Below are 18,027 nucleotides of genomic sequence, written 5' to 3'. Positions count from 1 at the left end.
TGTTATGTCGATTTAGGTTACATGTATTTGTAAGAATTTGTCTTCTGTTGAGCGCTTTAGAATGTGTTTTTTGTAGTTTTAGCGCATAATAAATATATTATTATTATTAGTATTACTATCATTATTATTATTATTATTATTATTATTATTATTATTATTATTATTATTATTATTATTATTATTATTATTATTACTATCATTATTATTATTATTATTATTATTATTATTATTATTATTATTATTATTATTATTATTATTATTATTATTATTGTTATTGTTGTTGTTGTTGTTGTTGTTGTTGTTGTTGTTGTTGTTGTTGTTGTTGTTGTTGTTGTTATTATTATTATTATTATTACTATTATTATTATTATTATTATTATTATTATTATTATTATTATTATTATTATTATTATTATTATTATTATTATTATTATTATTATTACTATTATTATTATTATTATTATTATTTTTATTATTATTATTATTATTATTATTATTATTATTATTATTATTATTATTATTATTATTATTATTATTATTATTATTATTATTATTATTATTATTATTATTATTATTATTGAAAAGAAGAAACGAGCTAGTTTTGGAAAGATGAGATAATGCGGGTGGGAGGCTGGTGGTATAGGGTAAGTAAGTGCTGCGTGAAGCAGATAGGGCAGGGCGGATAGGGTACCGGGAAAGTGCCGACGATCACCTTTGGATATCTGATGGTAGTACAGTAGGTTCCGGTAGTCCATGCATCTAAAATCTTACTCCCTTGTTGGATTGAAGGATGCGACCCCTGCACAGCGAGCCAATCAATGGTGGTGTTACCACGTGACCCCTTGCCCGACTCTAGCATGCACGCCTTAAAGCCCCTTGATGTGACGAGTTCAGTCCCGGGAAACTTGGCGTCATGAACACGTGACGAGTTGTGATTGACAGACAGGAAGACATGCACTGCAGGAGCGGTTGCTAAGGCTTTGCGGTAGCTCACTCTCCGGCAATAATAGCCATCAAGGCTGGAAGTTGTGATTTGCACTTTGCCATGCTGCAGACCTGCGGATTGGTTGATAATCAACATTAATCGTCACCAAAACGATAGTATTCATTATCATCATCGCTATCAACATTGTCATCATCGCTATATTGCCATCATCAACATGATCCTGAATCATAAGTATTATCGTACGATGTTGATGATGGCAATATAGCGATGATAACAATGTTGATAGCGATATCGATAATGAATACTATCGAACAGCCGCCATTCCATCGCACCATAATGAATAAATTCTAGATTAAATACACAACTAGTTTCAGATTTTAAGAGTACGTCCTAATGAAGACAATGTCCCTTAAAGATTATCATTGCTAATTTTCATAACCAGATTAAATTGTTATTTGTAGACAAGCCATGGTAGAAAAAAAGGAATTTCAAGTTGTCTATATTATTAATTATATCAAAACGACACCAAAGCACAGGGAGAGTCGAAACAGTTGCTCAAATCACAAATTTGCTAGTATAAAAATAATGGTCGTTGAATTGTTATCAGTATCGTTAAAAGCAAGCGCAAATAAAAGGGTTTATGGTATTGACATCTTCATGAAAATACTCCCCTAATAATTGGGGAGCCTTAGCGAATGACCGGTTTCCTGGGTGTAGAGCCCTATAGAATCTAACCCTCAAATTTGTCCGAGCTAGTTGGGAGTCTGAGATATCGAGGTTCTACCGTGTGGGGTAGCTTAAATAATGTCAAGTACCACAGCCATCCCGTCTGCTCCGGGGTCAGCTTACTGGCATGTTTCCCTCAGCAGACCACTTGAGTCATGTGACCTTCCTAGACTACTTGATCTGAGGAAGTCGTTGTTGGAATAGTTTGAACACCCCTCTCTGAGCTCGGTACAGAGCTTGGTCGGACTTGACAAGTCTTTACACAAAATTGAGAAGTACGGCCATCGGGAAAAAATTGATTTCCGCTCAATGGCTATTCCATCTATAACTACAAAAGACTATATGAAAAGACTTATACAGAAGATTATATGAAAACTTAGCAAATCCGCATATCTGCGGATTTTTTTTTGGCATTCACAAAGGACATCAGAGTTGCGAATTAAGTTATTGAAACAGCCATTGAGAAATGCGGCGATCGGAAAAATTGATTTCCGCTCAATGGTTATTCCATCTATAACTGCAAAAGACTATATGAAAAGACATTAATTATATGAAAAGTTAACTATTCCGCATCTGCGAATCTTTTTTCTTTTCTTTTGGCATTGCAAAGGACATTGAAGTGTTGCGAATTAAGCTATTGAAGCAGCCCAGATTTAAGCCGCAAAGAATTTGTAAAGCGTCTTCATAGAATATGTAAAAACCATGGGAAAAGTCGTCTAGATAACTCGTATTAACCAGAAAATAATACATTTCAGGTTGGGCTTGCTAAATATATTTGGCATGAAACAATGAAAAGAGTTTGCTTTTAGAATGCAATACTCTCTCTATGAGACAACTGCAGAATTGATCTGGAAAAAGCTAACCATTCAAAAACCACGAGAATCCTAGGACCAAAAGTGAATTATTTCCGCGTTTGCAATCGAATCACTTTTCGCAACTTGGTGGGGAATCTGTCGCCAAATTCCCAAAACTAATGCAACACCCGGACAAATAAACCAATAAAACATCTTCCGCATGTGACCAGTAATTAGTTTGACTTACTTGCAGCGTGTGACAGGGCAACAAGCGACAGGAGCACGCACGCGACCAAGCGCAATGAAGCCATCGTTTGGTAGACTTCTCACACTTCTTGCCGGGGCTTCTAAGTGAATTCCCCAAAGGGTGCGACTGAACGCCGCAACGCTTCGCAAGGCCTTTAAACTTGCTCTATTGTAATAGACACCTGGAAATTAGAGAACTTTGCCCGTGAGGGGTAGGGAAGGGAAAGGGCTGACCCTCAGAAAATGAAACAGGAAAAGAACACAGTAGTAAAGACTATGATATACCTTTGGACCATAGGGCGACCCAAGCATCATATATTATCTTAACGTGTACATAATTACTCGTCTCGTCTAAGATTTACCGATAAAATGCTCTACTTTGCATCTCCCCCTGGTGCTTACAAGTTGCCTGTTAGGTCGCATTTGGCCCCTTGTTTCAAGAGGTACTTATAGACAATGAATGACCTTCAAACACTCACTTCCTGTAAAAAGGCATCGCTAATTCGTGGAAGCATAAACCGTTCTGATATACACAGACCAAGCTACAGGCCTCAGTCCTTTATCCTCTCCAATTTCTCAATTGATCTTGCTGAAAGAGCCCTAAAAGGGCTAGTCTTAGATAGATCGTGTACGAGTCGTTGCTGATATACTTCCGTATGAAAATCTGTACACCAGTAAAAGCCCTTATTACTAATAAATTGTCGTTGTCTATGGTATCAGCCTTAGTGCAGAAGAACACAGTGCCATGTTGTCAAGGGAGGGGGGAGATGTCTGGAACGGGCCACCCAAACTAAGTAATGTCGAGGGAAGGGAGGGATAGCCAGACATGTTGGGAGGGTCTACAACGGAGAAATTTGCAAAACGAAGGATGGGGGGGGGGACCCATCATTATCGAAGCTGGAAGGAGGACAAAGAATCCTATATTCATAAAATAGAAATAACACTCTGAGCGGGGAAACCAATTATTTGCTCTTGCGAACCAGGTGATATCCATTTTGCTTATTTTGCTTTTTGGTTACTAAACATATGGGGAATGAGTCGGAAACACCTGAATTTCCCAATTGAAGGCTTCCTTCTAGAAATAAAGTTCATCAAACTGCACTAAAAGAAAGTCACATGGCGAGGGAGGGGCGTGGCTGTGCCCCCAATATTTCTTTAATGTTTCTGTATCGTGTCTTGAACAGCTTTCCATTTAACGTAGAGACTTTTTTGACGAGGAAAGACAACAAATTTGGATTATCTAATTTTTTTTTTCATGAAAGCTAATCATCAATGCTAGATGACAGTGAATTCGTAGACAATATGCAGGGCAGCGAGATAATGTTCGAGTTTCTCGAACATTATATTTTTCCATTTCTTGTCATCGAAGACCGCAAAACTTAAAACTTTAACGATTCTAGAGAAAAGAATTAAAATAACTGGGGACGCGGGCGGTGACCAGAAACGACATGTGGCCGTATGTTTTCATCAACTTATTTCAAGATGATGCATTTTCAAAAGCTGATAAAGATTAAAGAGGCGCTCTCTTAAACAGCCGAGTTAATGTATGATTTTAACCTCTCCTTTCATTAGAAATGCATCCGATAGTACAATTTTATTAGTTTGATGGTATCAAGATGCCACACGCTGGCTTTTTTGCGATGTCATGACCCTAACATTTGTACCCAGCTATTGAAGGATAAGAAATATCAATATATCTGTCGCCACACTATAACAAATGTTGCCCTGTTGCGTCGCAAGAGATAACAAAAATGTTCACTTGGGCCGATACATTTGCATTATATCGCCCGAATCATAGGAGATGGTTCTAAAATTAGAGAAATGGATGACGCAGATATATTGAAGAATATTAGAAATATTGAAATCCGCCGTGGCACTAGACTGGTATCAGTGGAACATTTCGCGGCGCAAGTAATGTAAGTACTGAAAGATAATCATTTTTTGGGTCGCAGCAAACGGACAGGAAGTTGTAACTAAAACTCACAGAAATAGTATTGAATGATAGTTGTCGTCTGCGTCGCATTCCACAAGAAAACAAAAAAAACAACATCCATTTTAAGTGCCTTGTTGAGTTATAGCGAACTGCGTCTTTTCAATAGGTTGTTGGTTGGAACAAGCCAGATTAGCCCGCTATGGCAATTAGCAATGCCCCTGATGGTTTCTCGATTCAGCCGCCTTGGGCTTATCATCTTAAAGTTTTGTTGTGTGTTTGGGCCAGTTTATCGTGGTTTAGTACTCGAGCAAGTGATTGAGAGACCACTTTTGTGCTTTAGTAATAAAATTATTATTTATCGCATTTGTTTGAGGCAGCAGCTTGCCACTTTCAGTTCAGAGCTTTTCTATGCTGCCCTGACCTCATTTATACTAACATCATTTCTAAATTGATTCCCTAAGCGTATTTAGACTGTACAGAAAGTCGAAGATTAAAAAAACATATAATACATTTTATGGAGGGTTCACTAAATATCCTGGGGGGGGGGGGGGGGGGGGTTATGATTCGGGACACCTTAGATACCCCAATCACTAACCGACAGTTTTTCAGTAGAACTCATAAAAAAATTCAGAGCCCCCCTAAGAGGGCCGATGTTTCTTTTTAGGAGCACCTTCTCCAATATCTTCCTTTATCTCAACCCTATTCAATGAACACTCCTTTATCCAGCTAATTATGGTGCGCACGTTTGATCACGAGCTTCCGAAATCAGAAGTAAATAACTACGGCTTGATGCCCGCCCATTCATGTTTGACTATTAGCTTAAAGGGGTACAAAATTGACATGTTATCAGCATTTGACCGCAAATTGAATCCATATACTCGCATAATTTGAGCTTAGCCTCCGTTATCTTATCGCTCATGTAGCCAGTGACACGTGACCAAGTAAAGCGACTTATCGGCGTAGGTTGTTTTTAGTGCTTAGAACGAGCGCGCGCAAATGACGTCACTACGGACCATGGGGTAGCAGTGGAGGCGATAAAGTCGTGCTGATCGAATCACGGAAAACGTTACAAATATAGCAAACAGGGCTCGGACCTCACACGTGCGGCCATGAGTAAGGTCTGACACTGATAAAGTATTGAATTAAGGTTTGTTTCACCGCGGTTTACTGAGTAAATAGTAGAAAGAGATTGATGAGCTGATGAAGGGTGAGATACGCGTATGTCATGAATACCGAGTAAAGGTTTCGGGATAATGAGCGAGGTGCCATGAATAATTAGCTAGGAGTGATGTACTATGAGTTACGAGACAAAAATCATTTGAAGCACATCGACCAAGTCAACCAGATATTCCAAAATACATGCCCGTAAAATCAGCAAGAAGATTCATATTTTTTTTTATTTAATTTGCCGTCATATTTTGCCGTCCGCTCCACTGAAAAAAAGCTTCCTTTTGCGCTCTTTAATGAAGCAAACAAGGTAAAAATGAGCAGTATTCAACCCTAATGTAACCACTTCTGTGAAATTGTGCAAAATCAATTTGTAACATTTTTAGATTTTAAAATTGAAAGAATATTGTCACTTTTCAGCCATGGTTGGTTTATATATAAGAGATAAAGAGTCAAGCTACAGTTCTCACAAACACACGGTTATAGTTGTGTTGTTACCTTTAAATAACACCTGCTTGAAGGGACTCTATCTCATGTATCAAGCTCAATACTTCCAGCAAGCACCACGATACTACAAAGGGCAATACTTCCACTAAAGCGTTAAGAGCTCAGATAAATTGCCAGAGAAAAATTAATTTGCGCTAAGCTTTAAGAGCATACTCTAGATACTTCTGTCTCCCGTTGTAAATTTGCTGTTGTATTACGACAGCCAAATGGCCAGTAATTATCCATTTAATTCCGTTCTATTTCACCCCGTAAAAGTGTACAGTAAGTAATATTAACTAGATCTCGCATTTGTTGTTTGAATCGCCTATCTTTCTATTTAAAGATGCCTCTAACCTTTTTGTACCGGACCTTCAAGATGTGTTTTTCTGAAACTTATGGATAGAAGGATGGAATTGTAACTTATGGATAGAATATTGGAATTGTAATCCAAGCTTATATTAAAGGAATTTAGCTTTAAGGAATTCCTTCTTTTTCTTTTCCAAGTTTTGTTTCCTTTACTCTCATTGTTTAGATTAACTGTTATCTCGCCTTAAAGCTAATGCTTTCAGCTAATTACACCCCTTTTTCTTACTCCCCGACGAGCGACGTGAAATATCGCACACTCTACTCGATACAGGCTGATTAATAAACACGTTTAACGGTGTCATTCCCTTTGGTTAGGTAAGTCATCACGTAGAGTATCACCTGGTGCCTGATGAGATCTGATGTACAACGTCACGGCAAGCATTAGGTACTTTTAACAACGTAGCACTACTGACTGGATCAAGTGAATCAAGTGAGAAGGTAATCATTTTGGAATCAACTAAAAACCATAGTTTGTCCCGATGTTCATTTATTGTATGGCTTCCACTTATTTCCATTTATTTTAACTCATTCCTTTTTTTACATTCGGCTTCTATGAATTGTATTTACATGTCTTCTTAATATAATCCCATTATCCATCGAGTGATTTATCTTTTCTATCGCCAGTACCCTCCCATTACTTTCAATCGCTCATAGGCTCTGCCAAAATGCGCGCCACTTGGGAAGAATGCGCCATTCCGATTGGTCAGATCTTTAAGCTCCGAGTTTAACGATGTGAATGCGACAGTCTATGGCGCTAAAACTCTGACACAATACAGGATTTAGATATCATTAACGATCGCGTGACCCGTTTAGCTCTTATGTGTAGTAACATCCAGAGATGTAGTATTTTACAATAACCGGAATCACCTTTTAAAAGGCGAACTGTACGCTGGAAGGTGAATGGGCTTTACTTATTTGAGTCATAACCTCTTTACCCTGTTTTTTTTATATATATGCGGTATAATAAAAGTACCATTCCTTCTATTTTAATCAAATACAGCTATTTTTAAAAGCCAATGAAAAAATGGTTTTAATATGAATGTTCATAATTAGGCATATCGAACAAACAAAATGAAAAAGAACAATAAGATAAAATTTAAATAATAAACAATAAAACATTTTATCTGAGGCGTTTTAGGGATACTAAGGATAATAGAAACACTAAAACATTCTATTTCGAGCCTCAACTTATTTTTCAATTGTCTGGCGTTCTTCTCGGGATACCTGTGGTTGACCTTGAAGCAAGAGGGACTGGGAAGGACCAACCCGGAAAAAGAGGAGAGATTTTCGGTGACGTCACATGTATTTAATTAATTAATTAATTAATTCGTTCGTTCGTTCGTTTGTTTGCTTGTTTATTTTTACGCATTAACGGACAACAACATGTGCCCAAAGCATCCAATTGTTCAAAATGCCAATCTATTTTGAATAAGTAGTTTAACATTTAGAAATAGAAAAGCGCGAAGATGATAAAAAAGAAGCTTGCATACATAATAGGACTCAGGTGTTTACCGCACATCACACAAGAGCGAAAATAGCACAAAAACGAGTTGAGTCTATAAACGTCAAAGATATTCTTCGTGCGATAGCGTTCCTTATGTGATATCCGACGAAGTGCTATGAAAAAATGTGAATCAGAATGGTTGGTTTGACGCACGCGTGCAGGCAAGCGACTGAAAAAAAGGAAGATTTCATTCATTTGTGACAAACATAAGAGCCCAGGAGCATGACTGGTAATAGAAAGCCGGGTGTTTTATTGCCCTTTTGCACCATAAGTCTATTTTAGTTTTGAAAACAAGAAAGTCATTATGAAATATGACTACCTTCTAATTTTCAGTTGAAATTGGACCGTTCTTAATTTTGGAGCATTTTTAAGGCTGAAAAATATATAAAGAATCTCTTCAAATTTTATATAGAAATACGATACATTTGCTGTCATTATAAACAAAAAAGTGATTCTGCATTTTTGAATGTATCACACTTTTGGTATGCGATTAGAATTTTTTTATGTCTCCCAGGCTTTTTAGGTTTAAAAAAGGTTCAAGGGCACAAAAAGGATCTGTTCCGCAAAATGTCTGTTCCGCATCCCGTTTTTTTGCTGTTGGGACCCCTCAGTTGGTGAAAAAAGTCCCGAATGGCTCTGCTGGCAAATTTGTGGAGTGTATTTGTGCTGGGAATAGTTTTTACGTGCTGGAGCGGATGCTTGGGGGAAAAACGTCCCGATCAGTTATACGGGCAATTATTCATGTGCTGAAATGCCTAACCACTGCTGGCTGGGAAAAAGGAACAGATAATTTTTACCCAGCAACTTTTAAAATTAATATTTTCGGCATATTCAAACGAAGGGAGGCTCGTTGTATGCACTTGAAGGTTCTTGTATAAACAATTTTTAATATAAAGAAAGAGTGTAAACTGAAGTTTACCGAAATAAACATGTTCATATTTTGAGTTTAGAACTCATGAAAGACAGAATAATATATTATTTTCTACTCCTTTGGCTTTTCCTCGCTTGTAAGAAGCAGCCTCTCTCGTCGCTGAGTATCTATTTGTCAGAACATCCATTCCCTTGAGTACCTGATGATGTGTTTTACATACAAATGACTTGGACGTGGAAGTTGTAACTTGTCAAAAAAGTACTGTGAAGAAAATACTGTACGAAAAAAGTACTGTGAAATGCCAAAGTTTAATTAATGCAGAACTTAGTTACAGCTTTCAGTTGTAACTAATCAAAGCACATCAGTCACGAGAAATTATAGGTAAGGTAACAAGGTAACAACTGCTTTGTCCAATGCGTTTGGTTATAACCATTCTCACATTTATAGGTAAGGTAACGAGGTAACAACTGCTTTGTCCAATGCGTTTGGTTATAACCATTCTCACATACAGCAGGGCCGTAGCAGGGGGTGGGGCACTGGGGGCTTGTGTTTCTGTATTGTTCCCCTCCCCCCTCCCCCCAATGCGTTTGGTTATAACCATTCTCACATACAGCAGGGCCGTAGCAGGGGGTGGGGCACTGGGGGCTTGTGTTTCTGTATTGTGCCCCCCCCCCCCAATCTTACGTGGCCTGCTACGGCTCTGTACATTCATATACAGCTGCCATTTTAACGTCCTCACTGAGGATGCGCAAGAGTGTGAGCCATATATGGGCAAGGAGGATTTTCAAATCAGTGTCCTACGTGACGTCATAGGCCTCACACGCAGATGTCTATATTTTTAAAAGACGCTACCAGGCTGCTAGTATGCTCAGATCAGGGGAACTGTTGCCGGACTTCCTTATTCCCTAGAGTCAGTCAGTAAGGTCATTTATTTAAACCATTGCGACCGTCATCGGATTATAGAATCAGACAGTGCAACAAGCGTGTAGAGGCGAATCTAGAAAAAGACGGATTGTCTCAACGCGAGAAAAAAATTTGACCGCTTTCTATAGTGTATATCAGCTCAAGTGGACCAAGAAAATACTGAGTTACGTGTGGAGGGTGTTGAAGCTGTCCTTCCTCGGTACGTCAGAACATTTTGCCTTTATAGCTAGTACTGTTAACTTTTCTTATCGTAAAATGTCTAAAGTAGATCACTGCAAGGGGTTTATTATTTACAAACATTTAGGGATAAAATCACCGGGCAGTCTCTGTCTGCTGGTTGTACGTCGGACCTTGTGGTCTGCGTCGACAGATATCAATAAAATATTTAAGTAAAAGTCGACAACAACGCAGATTTGTTTTTTAAGAAAGTTATTTCGGCAGCCTTCTTCAGGTTAAAACCTGCTCTAAAACACCAAATCTGCGTTGTTGTCAATTTTTGGTTTATTGTTTATAGTTTTTTTCAAGAGCTGCTGAAGACAGTAAAACGCTTTTTAAACAGTTTAAAAACCAATAACAATTGTTCCCACTTAAAAACCTTTATGACAACAAAAATCAGTAATTAAAGAGCTATATCCAGGAGATACAAAATAGAACTAGGGAATGAGAATATGTGTGCGAATAATGGTTTTGTGGGATAATTCTATTTGTGTTACTTGCACTTCAATATAAACGCATGGATTTCGCAATAGAAATAGTTACGAGGTTAGCGTTCTGAAAGATTACGAAACCATTTGAGTCCATTATTCGAGTCGTAAATGGACTTTTTATGTTTTTAAGTGAGAATTGTGTTATACTTGTTTGCCATTCGGGTCAGCCGGAAAAGACTTAAAAAAACTTGAGGAGCCCTTCATTCGTGCTCAAACTCTGCGCTAATGGAGTCACACACTTACTGTAATACCAAACTATTGATAGCACCAGGGCTAATTGAAAACGCAAATAAAACAATACCAAAGCGGAAACATGTCAAAATTGACCTTAAATCTATCGTCTAAAACTTGTTTTATCGTGAAGACGTGTGGCAATGTAAGCGCGGGGGTAGACATAAATTTCAATGTACGCACCGTATCGGTGTATATTATTATGCCTTCCATCATGACGTCTGGTGATGACGTCATTTTAGAATTGCATGAGGGGTTTCATAGATTTTGTTGCCTGGCGAGCGTGACACGAGTTGTGAAACTCTCGCGTATCGCCACTTGGGTCTAATTCTCGTAATACCTTCTTCCTGCTCGCCAGCGAAACATCATTACGAAAACTTTCTGCATTACAAATCTCTTGAGATTTTATACGAGCTAAGAAAATTATTAGCACGATAATCTGGGAAGAAAGGACTTATTCACTTAGTGACACCTTCAACTACTTGACGGTACGAGATGATATGCCTTCAAAGGGTGCTGGGTCACCGACTGTGGCAAATGCAGTGAATTTTTTTTACAGTTTACTTACAGTATAACTGTGGATAAATCTTTTGCTCAGTTTTTCTATCTAGAAAAAAAGTATTTGGGCTTTGGAAACAAAGTGTCGACATCAGCCTTTCTCCCTTTTTCTCGCAGCAAGGGACTTTGGTGACGACAATACAAACAAGTTTTTCACGTCCTAGTTCTTACTCTATTAATCTAAGAGGGAGCTTTTGCTTGATAAATGCGACTCGTGATAAAAAAACAGCCTTCCAAGTCAAATAAATAGACATCCGCATAAAATGTTTGGAATTCTCTAGAGGTTAAGGGAATAGACCTTTACCAAATCCACTGATGCGGGTTCAATTTATTTGTCAGTATGTTCTACAGTTTTCCAATAACAGCTTTCCAATAACACCTTACAATAACCACATAAAAAATGACCAAAAAACGTAAAACATGTTAAGGTTGACATTGACTGAATATTTAGTCGCACAGCCTCGCATATAAAAAAATCTTCGCCTCCTCAAATGTTATTGTCTATACTTTGTAAAAAAGCCAACAAGTAATCAAGGGTGAATAGTATTATTTATCTTATTTTCTTTTGACTTCGAAGTATGTGACATATATTGAAAAATACTAAAATTACCAGTCGTTATTCCTTTTTCACCTTTATTCAAAGTTTTTTATTTTATTTTTAAAGATAAACATAGTTTTACCTTTTTTTCTTTTCACCCTAAAATAAAGGCAAGCCAGAAACTACTTGAGCCAACTCCATAATATTTTTTATAGTGACAATAATACAGGGCTTTTTTTCGTCGCGCCAAGAAAGACCAAAAATGACTTAAATGGATATTGTGTCCTAAACCGCATGTCTAGTTTATGAAATGCACTCGGTTGCATTTTAAGACAAAGCTCTGTTATTAGTCCAGCTTAGCTCTAGCGCTAGTGTTAAGTCGATATTGAGGGATTCGGTAATTAGGGTTTTTGTGATAGAGTGTTTTCAGCCGTGTTCTGCACGTTCTGACAGTAGGGCTAGCGTGTCAAGTATCCCCGTATCGAGCTACAAATACCGTGCAAATACCGTACAAATACCGTGCGTGCGCAAAACCTAAACTGCGCACGCGCGAATTGGTTTTCAGATAATCTTCGTCGTTTTCATACATGCCTTTGAGCCAGAGTGGCAAAGCAGACTTTATGATCGAGATTGGAAACCCATGTTTACAAAAACGCAACTGCACTAATTTATATATTGCACTATGCTACAAAAAATTGTTTTATTTAATTGATGGTTATTTCTAAAGATGAAAGCGCTGTTGGTGCGGGAGAGGACAAAGGATGTAGTTTTTTTAACCGTTCAGCTGTTTGGGTGAACAATAAAAGGAATAGCTGTTAAGTGAAATAAGCTATACGCATAAACCGCTATCAGTACAGTTTACACCTGTTGCTCATCAGTCAAAAGAAAAATTACCGCTGATTAGTTAAACACACGTATTCAAAGGAAAGCTAGGAGACTGTATTCAAACCAAATGAACACACACCATCCAGGGCTACGCAACTATAACATTAAGGTCCCAAACACACCAAAAATAGAAATTTGAAACAAACATAGAAACCTGGAAACATGAATTATCCCTGAATTCCACTCCCCCCCCCCAAAAAAAAAAAAAAAAAGAATACGTGAATTTTATACCACTTTCTCGCCGATTTCACAATCCGCTCGACCGATAGTTGAGTAAAAATGTCCCCCTCCAAAAACGTGGGAAATGAAAAAAACAAACAAATAGAAACGTCGGAACCCCACAATATCGATTACAGAACCCCGCTAACTCGAAATCGGCTTACTCGAATTCCCCGCTAACTCGAACTCGGCTAACTCGAATTCCCCGCTAACTCGAACTCTGAAGAGAAGCAAAAATCAGTTCGAGTTAGCGGGGAATTCGAGTTAGCAGAGTAAAAATGACTCAAAATTAGGTTCAAGGAAAATCAAACTTAGTTCGAGTTAGCGGGGAATTCGGGTTAGCCGAGTTCTAGTTAGCGGGGTTCGACTGTATCTCCCCAGGGCAAAGCAATTTTAATGTGTCTTTCTTATAAGGTGGTTTGCTCGAATTTTTTGCGGAATTGGAAACGCAAATTCCTCAAAGAGTTTCTTTCCTCGCAAAAATACCAACGGGAACAATTAATTTGCTGTTCATATCAAGAAAATTGAGCCCAAAATAGTCGTTTTTGCCAAACGCGGTCACTCTAATTATAAGGAAACTAATATATTCCTTATTTGGAAAATCTGCATGATTCTTGTAATTTTTAAGGTGAGCGTACCCTAGGGGCTTCGTAAACTTTGATGGCTTGTAACAAGAAGAGAAAAACAATTACTTTGACCATCTTTAGTTAGTTGAGAAGGTCCCTGAAAAGAAACTATATTTCCTCGGTACCAGACCCCAAAACGACAACGTTTTCTTCATGTTGATAATTTCCACGCAATTTTTTTTATTTTGACAATTTATAAAGAAAAAACCAGGTAGTTTTTATTTAATAAAATCTGGTGGTGTAAACATAAAACGCTTGTGGGGGAATAGTGAAAGCGCATATAGACAAAATAGACGACCAATTTTCTTTAAAGCCTATGCATGTCCTAGTTATTGTCCGTTTTACTGGTATGAAGAAATTTTTATCCAAATATATCAGATAATAACACGAAAAAATAGGACATAAAAATGACCACGAAGCTAAACAGCTCTGCAATTCGTTCTTTTTTGCTCGCAAAACTTTCATAGCCTGTTCCTGCCGCAGGGGCGAAGCCAGGGGGTGGCCCAGGGGGCCCGCCCCCCCTTTTAGCAGCCAAAAATACAGTAAATGTATGGGACGTTATCTAAAATACAGGAAAAAATGCATTGAAAGTCCCTTTTGGGCCCCCTCCTGTTTAAAATCCTATGGTTACGCCGCTGTGCCGACAATATTTTCCTTGCAGACTTAATAAGCGATCTATTGAATTTTATCTTCACCAAACAGTTCTGTAATGTCAATGGTATTTTGAAGCACAAGAAAACCCTTTGCCTCACTAGCAGTTTACATCCTGCACACATCATACTCAATACACAAACAACAATTGGGTTAGTTTGAGTCGTCTCTAACAATGTGATTCCCTAGATTTCCTTTTTCCTCTGCGGCTGTTTGGAGCAATTGAAATTAAAGAAACCCGAACTGCCATCGTTACAAAAATGCCATGATTGTTTTAGCTCCGGAATTGCAGATTTTTTTTTTCAATGAGTGAGCCATATATTGACGGTAAAGGTCGTTACCGAAGCTCGGCCAAAAAAAAAAAATTTCAAAATATTAATAATTCAAGCACACAAATAAATTAATTAATTACCTGAGAACAATTAGCGTAGTAGGATTGAACGTTAGCTTTTTCAATCAGAAAAACATTAGTTCATTTCACGTTTTTCATAAGTACAGCCTCCATAAAACGCCAGTGATTAGAGGTACTGCCTGTCGCCCAGAGGGATAAAGTTCTTTATTTTTATCCGATAATGGCCTTGCTCTACACAAAAATATAGCTCGATTGAGTCGTACGCTATCTTCTGTTTTCTTGATCGAAGTAGTCGCACGGTTATCGATGCATTTGTCAAAACCGCGCTGAGCAGGTGAAAAGAGCTCATATACTCTCTGGTAACCATCTCTCAGTGTCGCAAAAGGAAACACAGAAACACGAAACATTTCAAGACGTTTAAGTATGAAAACAACGAACATGCTGAGGCAAAACTTTTCTTTGTAATCAGGTATTGCGGATGCTTTGTACATTTCTAAGACTGGTGGGAGGGGTGGATTGCTAAGGTAAATAATCAATCATTTGGGGTAGACAGAGGAATGGATGCAGCCGAGAGGAGCACAAACTGAGACAGTTCACGAGCTTCGCGGCCACTACTCCATCCACGGCAATGGATACGCATCCATCTTTCGCCTCGTAAAGTGTTCTTAATTCTCTAAGTACCTTGCTCCATAATTACTGACCTAATTTTAGAATCCAATCATCTAGAAAATTGGAGTGCGGTTCACACTCCCTGCCGATTCCCCACGGCACGTAATGAGAATTGTCATTAACTGGTGACTCTTTCATTTGTCAGAGACACAAGGAAACAAGATTAGACATAAAATGTTGCGTTGATGATATACAAAAGCACGAAGCAAGAAAGCCATTAGGTGCACTGGCAAAACGGTCTGCGAGATGACAAACACGACCACGAACTCGTCGAACTATACCAATTCCTCGTCGCCATTGCTACCTCATAAATTGTATACTTCGTTCTACCAAGAGCCTTTGGCCCTCGTGGTGGCGCGACTAGCTCTAGAAGTGGGCATAGCGTTGGCTGGTTTGGGAGGAAATATTCTGGTTATTGTAGTCATTGCTTCAAAGCGACTGAGATCCCGTTCCTCTATGAATAGCTACATCATGAACTTAGCAATCGCTGATCTGGGCGTCTTGACTATAATTTTCCCCATCGCCGTCATGAAGGAGCGGATACCTCTTAATTTCCCGTTAGGTAAATTCGTCTGTCTGTACCTGATTCCCTGTGTGGATACGTTTTACGGGGCGTCCATTTGGCTTATAACCTCCATAGCATTTCAGCGATACATGAACATTGTTCGCGCTTCCGTGAACATGCACCAGAAGACATCAAGTCACGTGGGATTTCATCTCGCTGCCGTGTGGATTGCGTCGTTTTTCGTTGTCTCTTTGCCTCTCTTCTTCATCATGGCTTATTCAGACTCTGGGCAACACAACTTCTGCATACCAGACTGGCGGAACGTCAAGCCATTTGAGCCCATCTATATCATCACGCTAGTAGTCTTCACATACGTACTCCCACTTGTCATCATCTCGTGGACATACATCGGGATTTGGCGGGAAATCGGCAGCAGTACGCGATGGCATGAGAGTAGGCGCACAAGCGGGACCACTGCTAGCGACTCAGAGACACAGCGTATGAGAGAGAACTCGCGCGCAAAGCGCATTCTGACACCGATAGTACTAACATTCGCAACTTGTATGCTCCCAGTTAACATCTTTCGACTTCTCACGTACTTCTGGCGACCTGTGCTTTCGACTTTTCACTTCTGGACGTTCTACAACGCTATGGTGTTTATCACCATTTTGAACTCAGCTGCGAATCCGCTTATTTATTCTATCGTTAGTCAGGATTTCAGGCGTGCGTTTATGGGGCTTATATTTAAGCGATGCAACGTGGATAAGAACTCCGTTTACACACAGATGTCGAGAGTTAACGGTAGCTTCCGAGGAAGTAATACTAAGAAAGACGTGAGCTTCTCACCGCAAACCTGGCCTGAAGCAAAAACGCTGAAAGAGAGTGTTATTTAAGGGCGCATGAAGAGAGCGTATAGCAAGAATTGCGTATGCATTAATGACATAAATCGTCTGGACTTTTACTTGGCATTTACAAGGCCCAGGTCACGGACTTCGTTGACCACGATTAAAGCCTAGCAATGCAAGGGCGGTAGGAAAGGGTTTGTAAGGCTAAATGCTAATAATAAACCACAAATTTATAAACTCTAATTTGGCTGAAAAGTGCCTTGTTTACGACTCGCTCTCCCTGTTTGATTAGAAAACCCGGTCAAGTTACGTTGCGTGATCTGAGCTACTACACCGTGGCCCGCAAAGTGTCCCCGACGTGCTAGCCGGAAACGTTCCCGACGCAGGAAAAATTCAAATTATCAGAATGTAGCCTAACGAATTCTGTTCCTACCGCCCTTGGCAATGCCTATAATTCTTCCTGACGTGACATGGCTCCTTTAAGAGCATTTTATGATCCTTGTGTCTTCTTAATCATCGTGTTTGCTTGCAAAAATAAGTACAAAAATGACAAGTTTTAGATTACCATCTGTCTGGAATCCGACACGTCATGCCTGATTAAAATTGTAAAATCCTTTTTTTTTTTTGGGGGGGGGGACCCCTTTCTTTTTCCTATATTTTTAGATTATTCCCCAATCTTTTTTTCTGAAGATTAGATTCTTGTAAAATCTAATCATCACTACATGTCGACATGTAGTCCCAAGTCCCGACGCGGGAGATACTGAAGAATACCAAGGCAAGCCAAATGGCCTGTAGTGGGGTGAGCAAAAAATCGTTCTCAGTTGTGACGCTGACTACCCCGCCCATGTGCCATGAGATCACAAGAAGGGCCAAATAACTCCCCAGGTCTCTGGTACTTAACTGTTGAATAGGGAGGGGTTTTTAGAGCCAGCGTTCTTTGAGTTTCAAGGTTCGGCCGATTCTTCTGTGCACTAACAATCTCAAGCAAATAAAATTTGATTTTTATCATTAGTCTACAATTCGTCTCTACGTATCGACCGCAAGTCTGACGCGTACCAGTAGATAAAAGACATAAAAGGTTAGTGGTATTAATGTCTTACTATTAAAGTCACTCAGGCCATTTAAAGGACGAGATAAGCCCACCCTGCCGCAATGATATAAATAATTGGAAGTTTGAGGCCCCGCCCCCGCAAAATAAATAAATAAGTAAATAATAAATAAATAAATAAATAAATAAATAAATAAATAAATAAATAAATAAATAAATAAATAAATAAA

General features: G+C 38.8%; 1 protein-coding gene across 3 annotated transcripts; it reads left to right on the top strand.

Moving 5' to 3' along the window:
* The first annotated feature begins 4,364 nt into the window (after positions 1-4,364).
* LOC5514906 (galanin receptor type 1) lies at positions 4,365-17,757 on the top strand. 3 transcript variants are annotated; one of them, XM_032384588.2, is made up of 3 exons: positions 4,365-4,628; positions 6,980-7,102; positions 15,545-17,757. In XM_032384588.2, exon 3 carries the CDS (start codon positions 15,646-15,648, stop codon positions 16,795-16,797), a length of 1,152 nt encoding a protein of 383 aa, XP_032240479.1. In that variant the 5' UTR covers positions 4,365-4,628; positions 6,980-7,102; positions 15,545-15,645; the 3' UTR covers positions 16,798-17,757. The 3 variants fall into 3 exon arrangements, with proteins under 3 accessions (XP_032240479.1, XP_032240480.1, XP_001635111.1); XM_032384589.2 differs by lacking the exon at positions 4,365-4,628 and adding an exon at positions 5,648-6,122; XM_001635061.3 differs by lacking the exons at positions 4,365-4,628; positions 6,980-7,102 and adding an exon at positions 13,886-15,199.
* The last annotated feature ends 270 nt before the right edge of the window (positions 17,758-18,027 follow it).

This window comes from Nematostella vectensis, chromosome 7, assembly GCF_932526225.1.
Source record: "Nematostella vectensis chromosome 7, jaNemVect1.1, whole genome shotgun sequence".
NCBI lineage: Eukaryota > Metazoa > Cnidaria > Anthozoa > Actiniaria > Edwardsiidae > Nematostella > Nematostella vectensis.
Note: the sequence above shows the minus strand (reverse complement) of the source record. Positions and strands in the feature narration are given on the sequence as shown.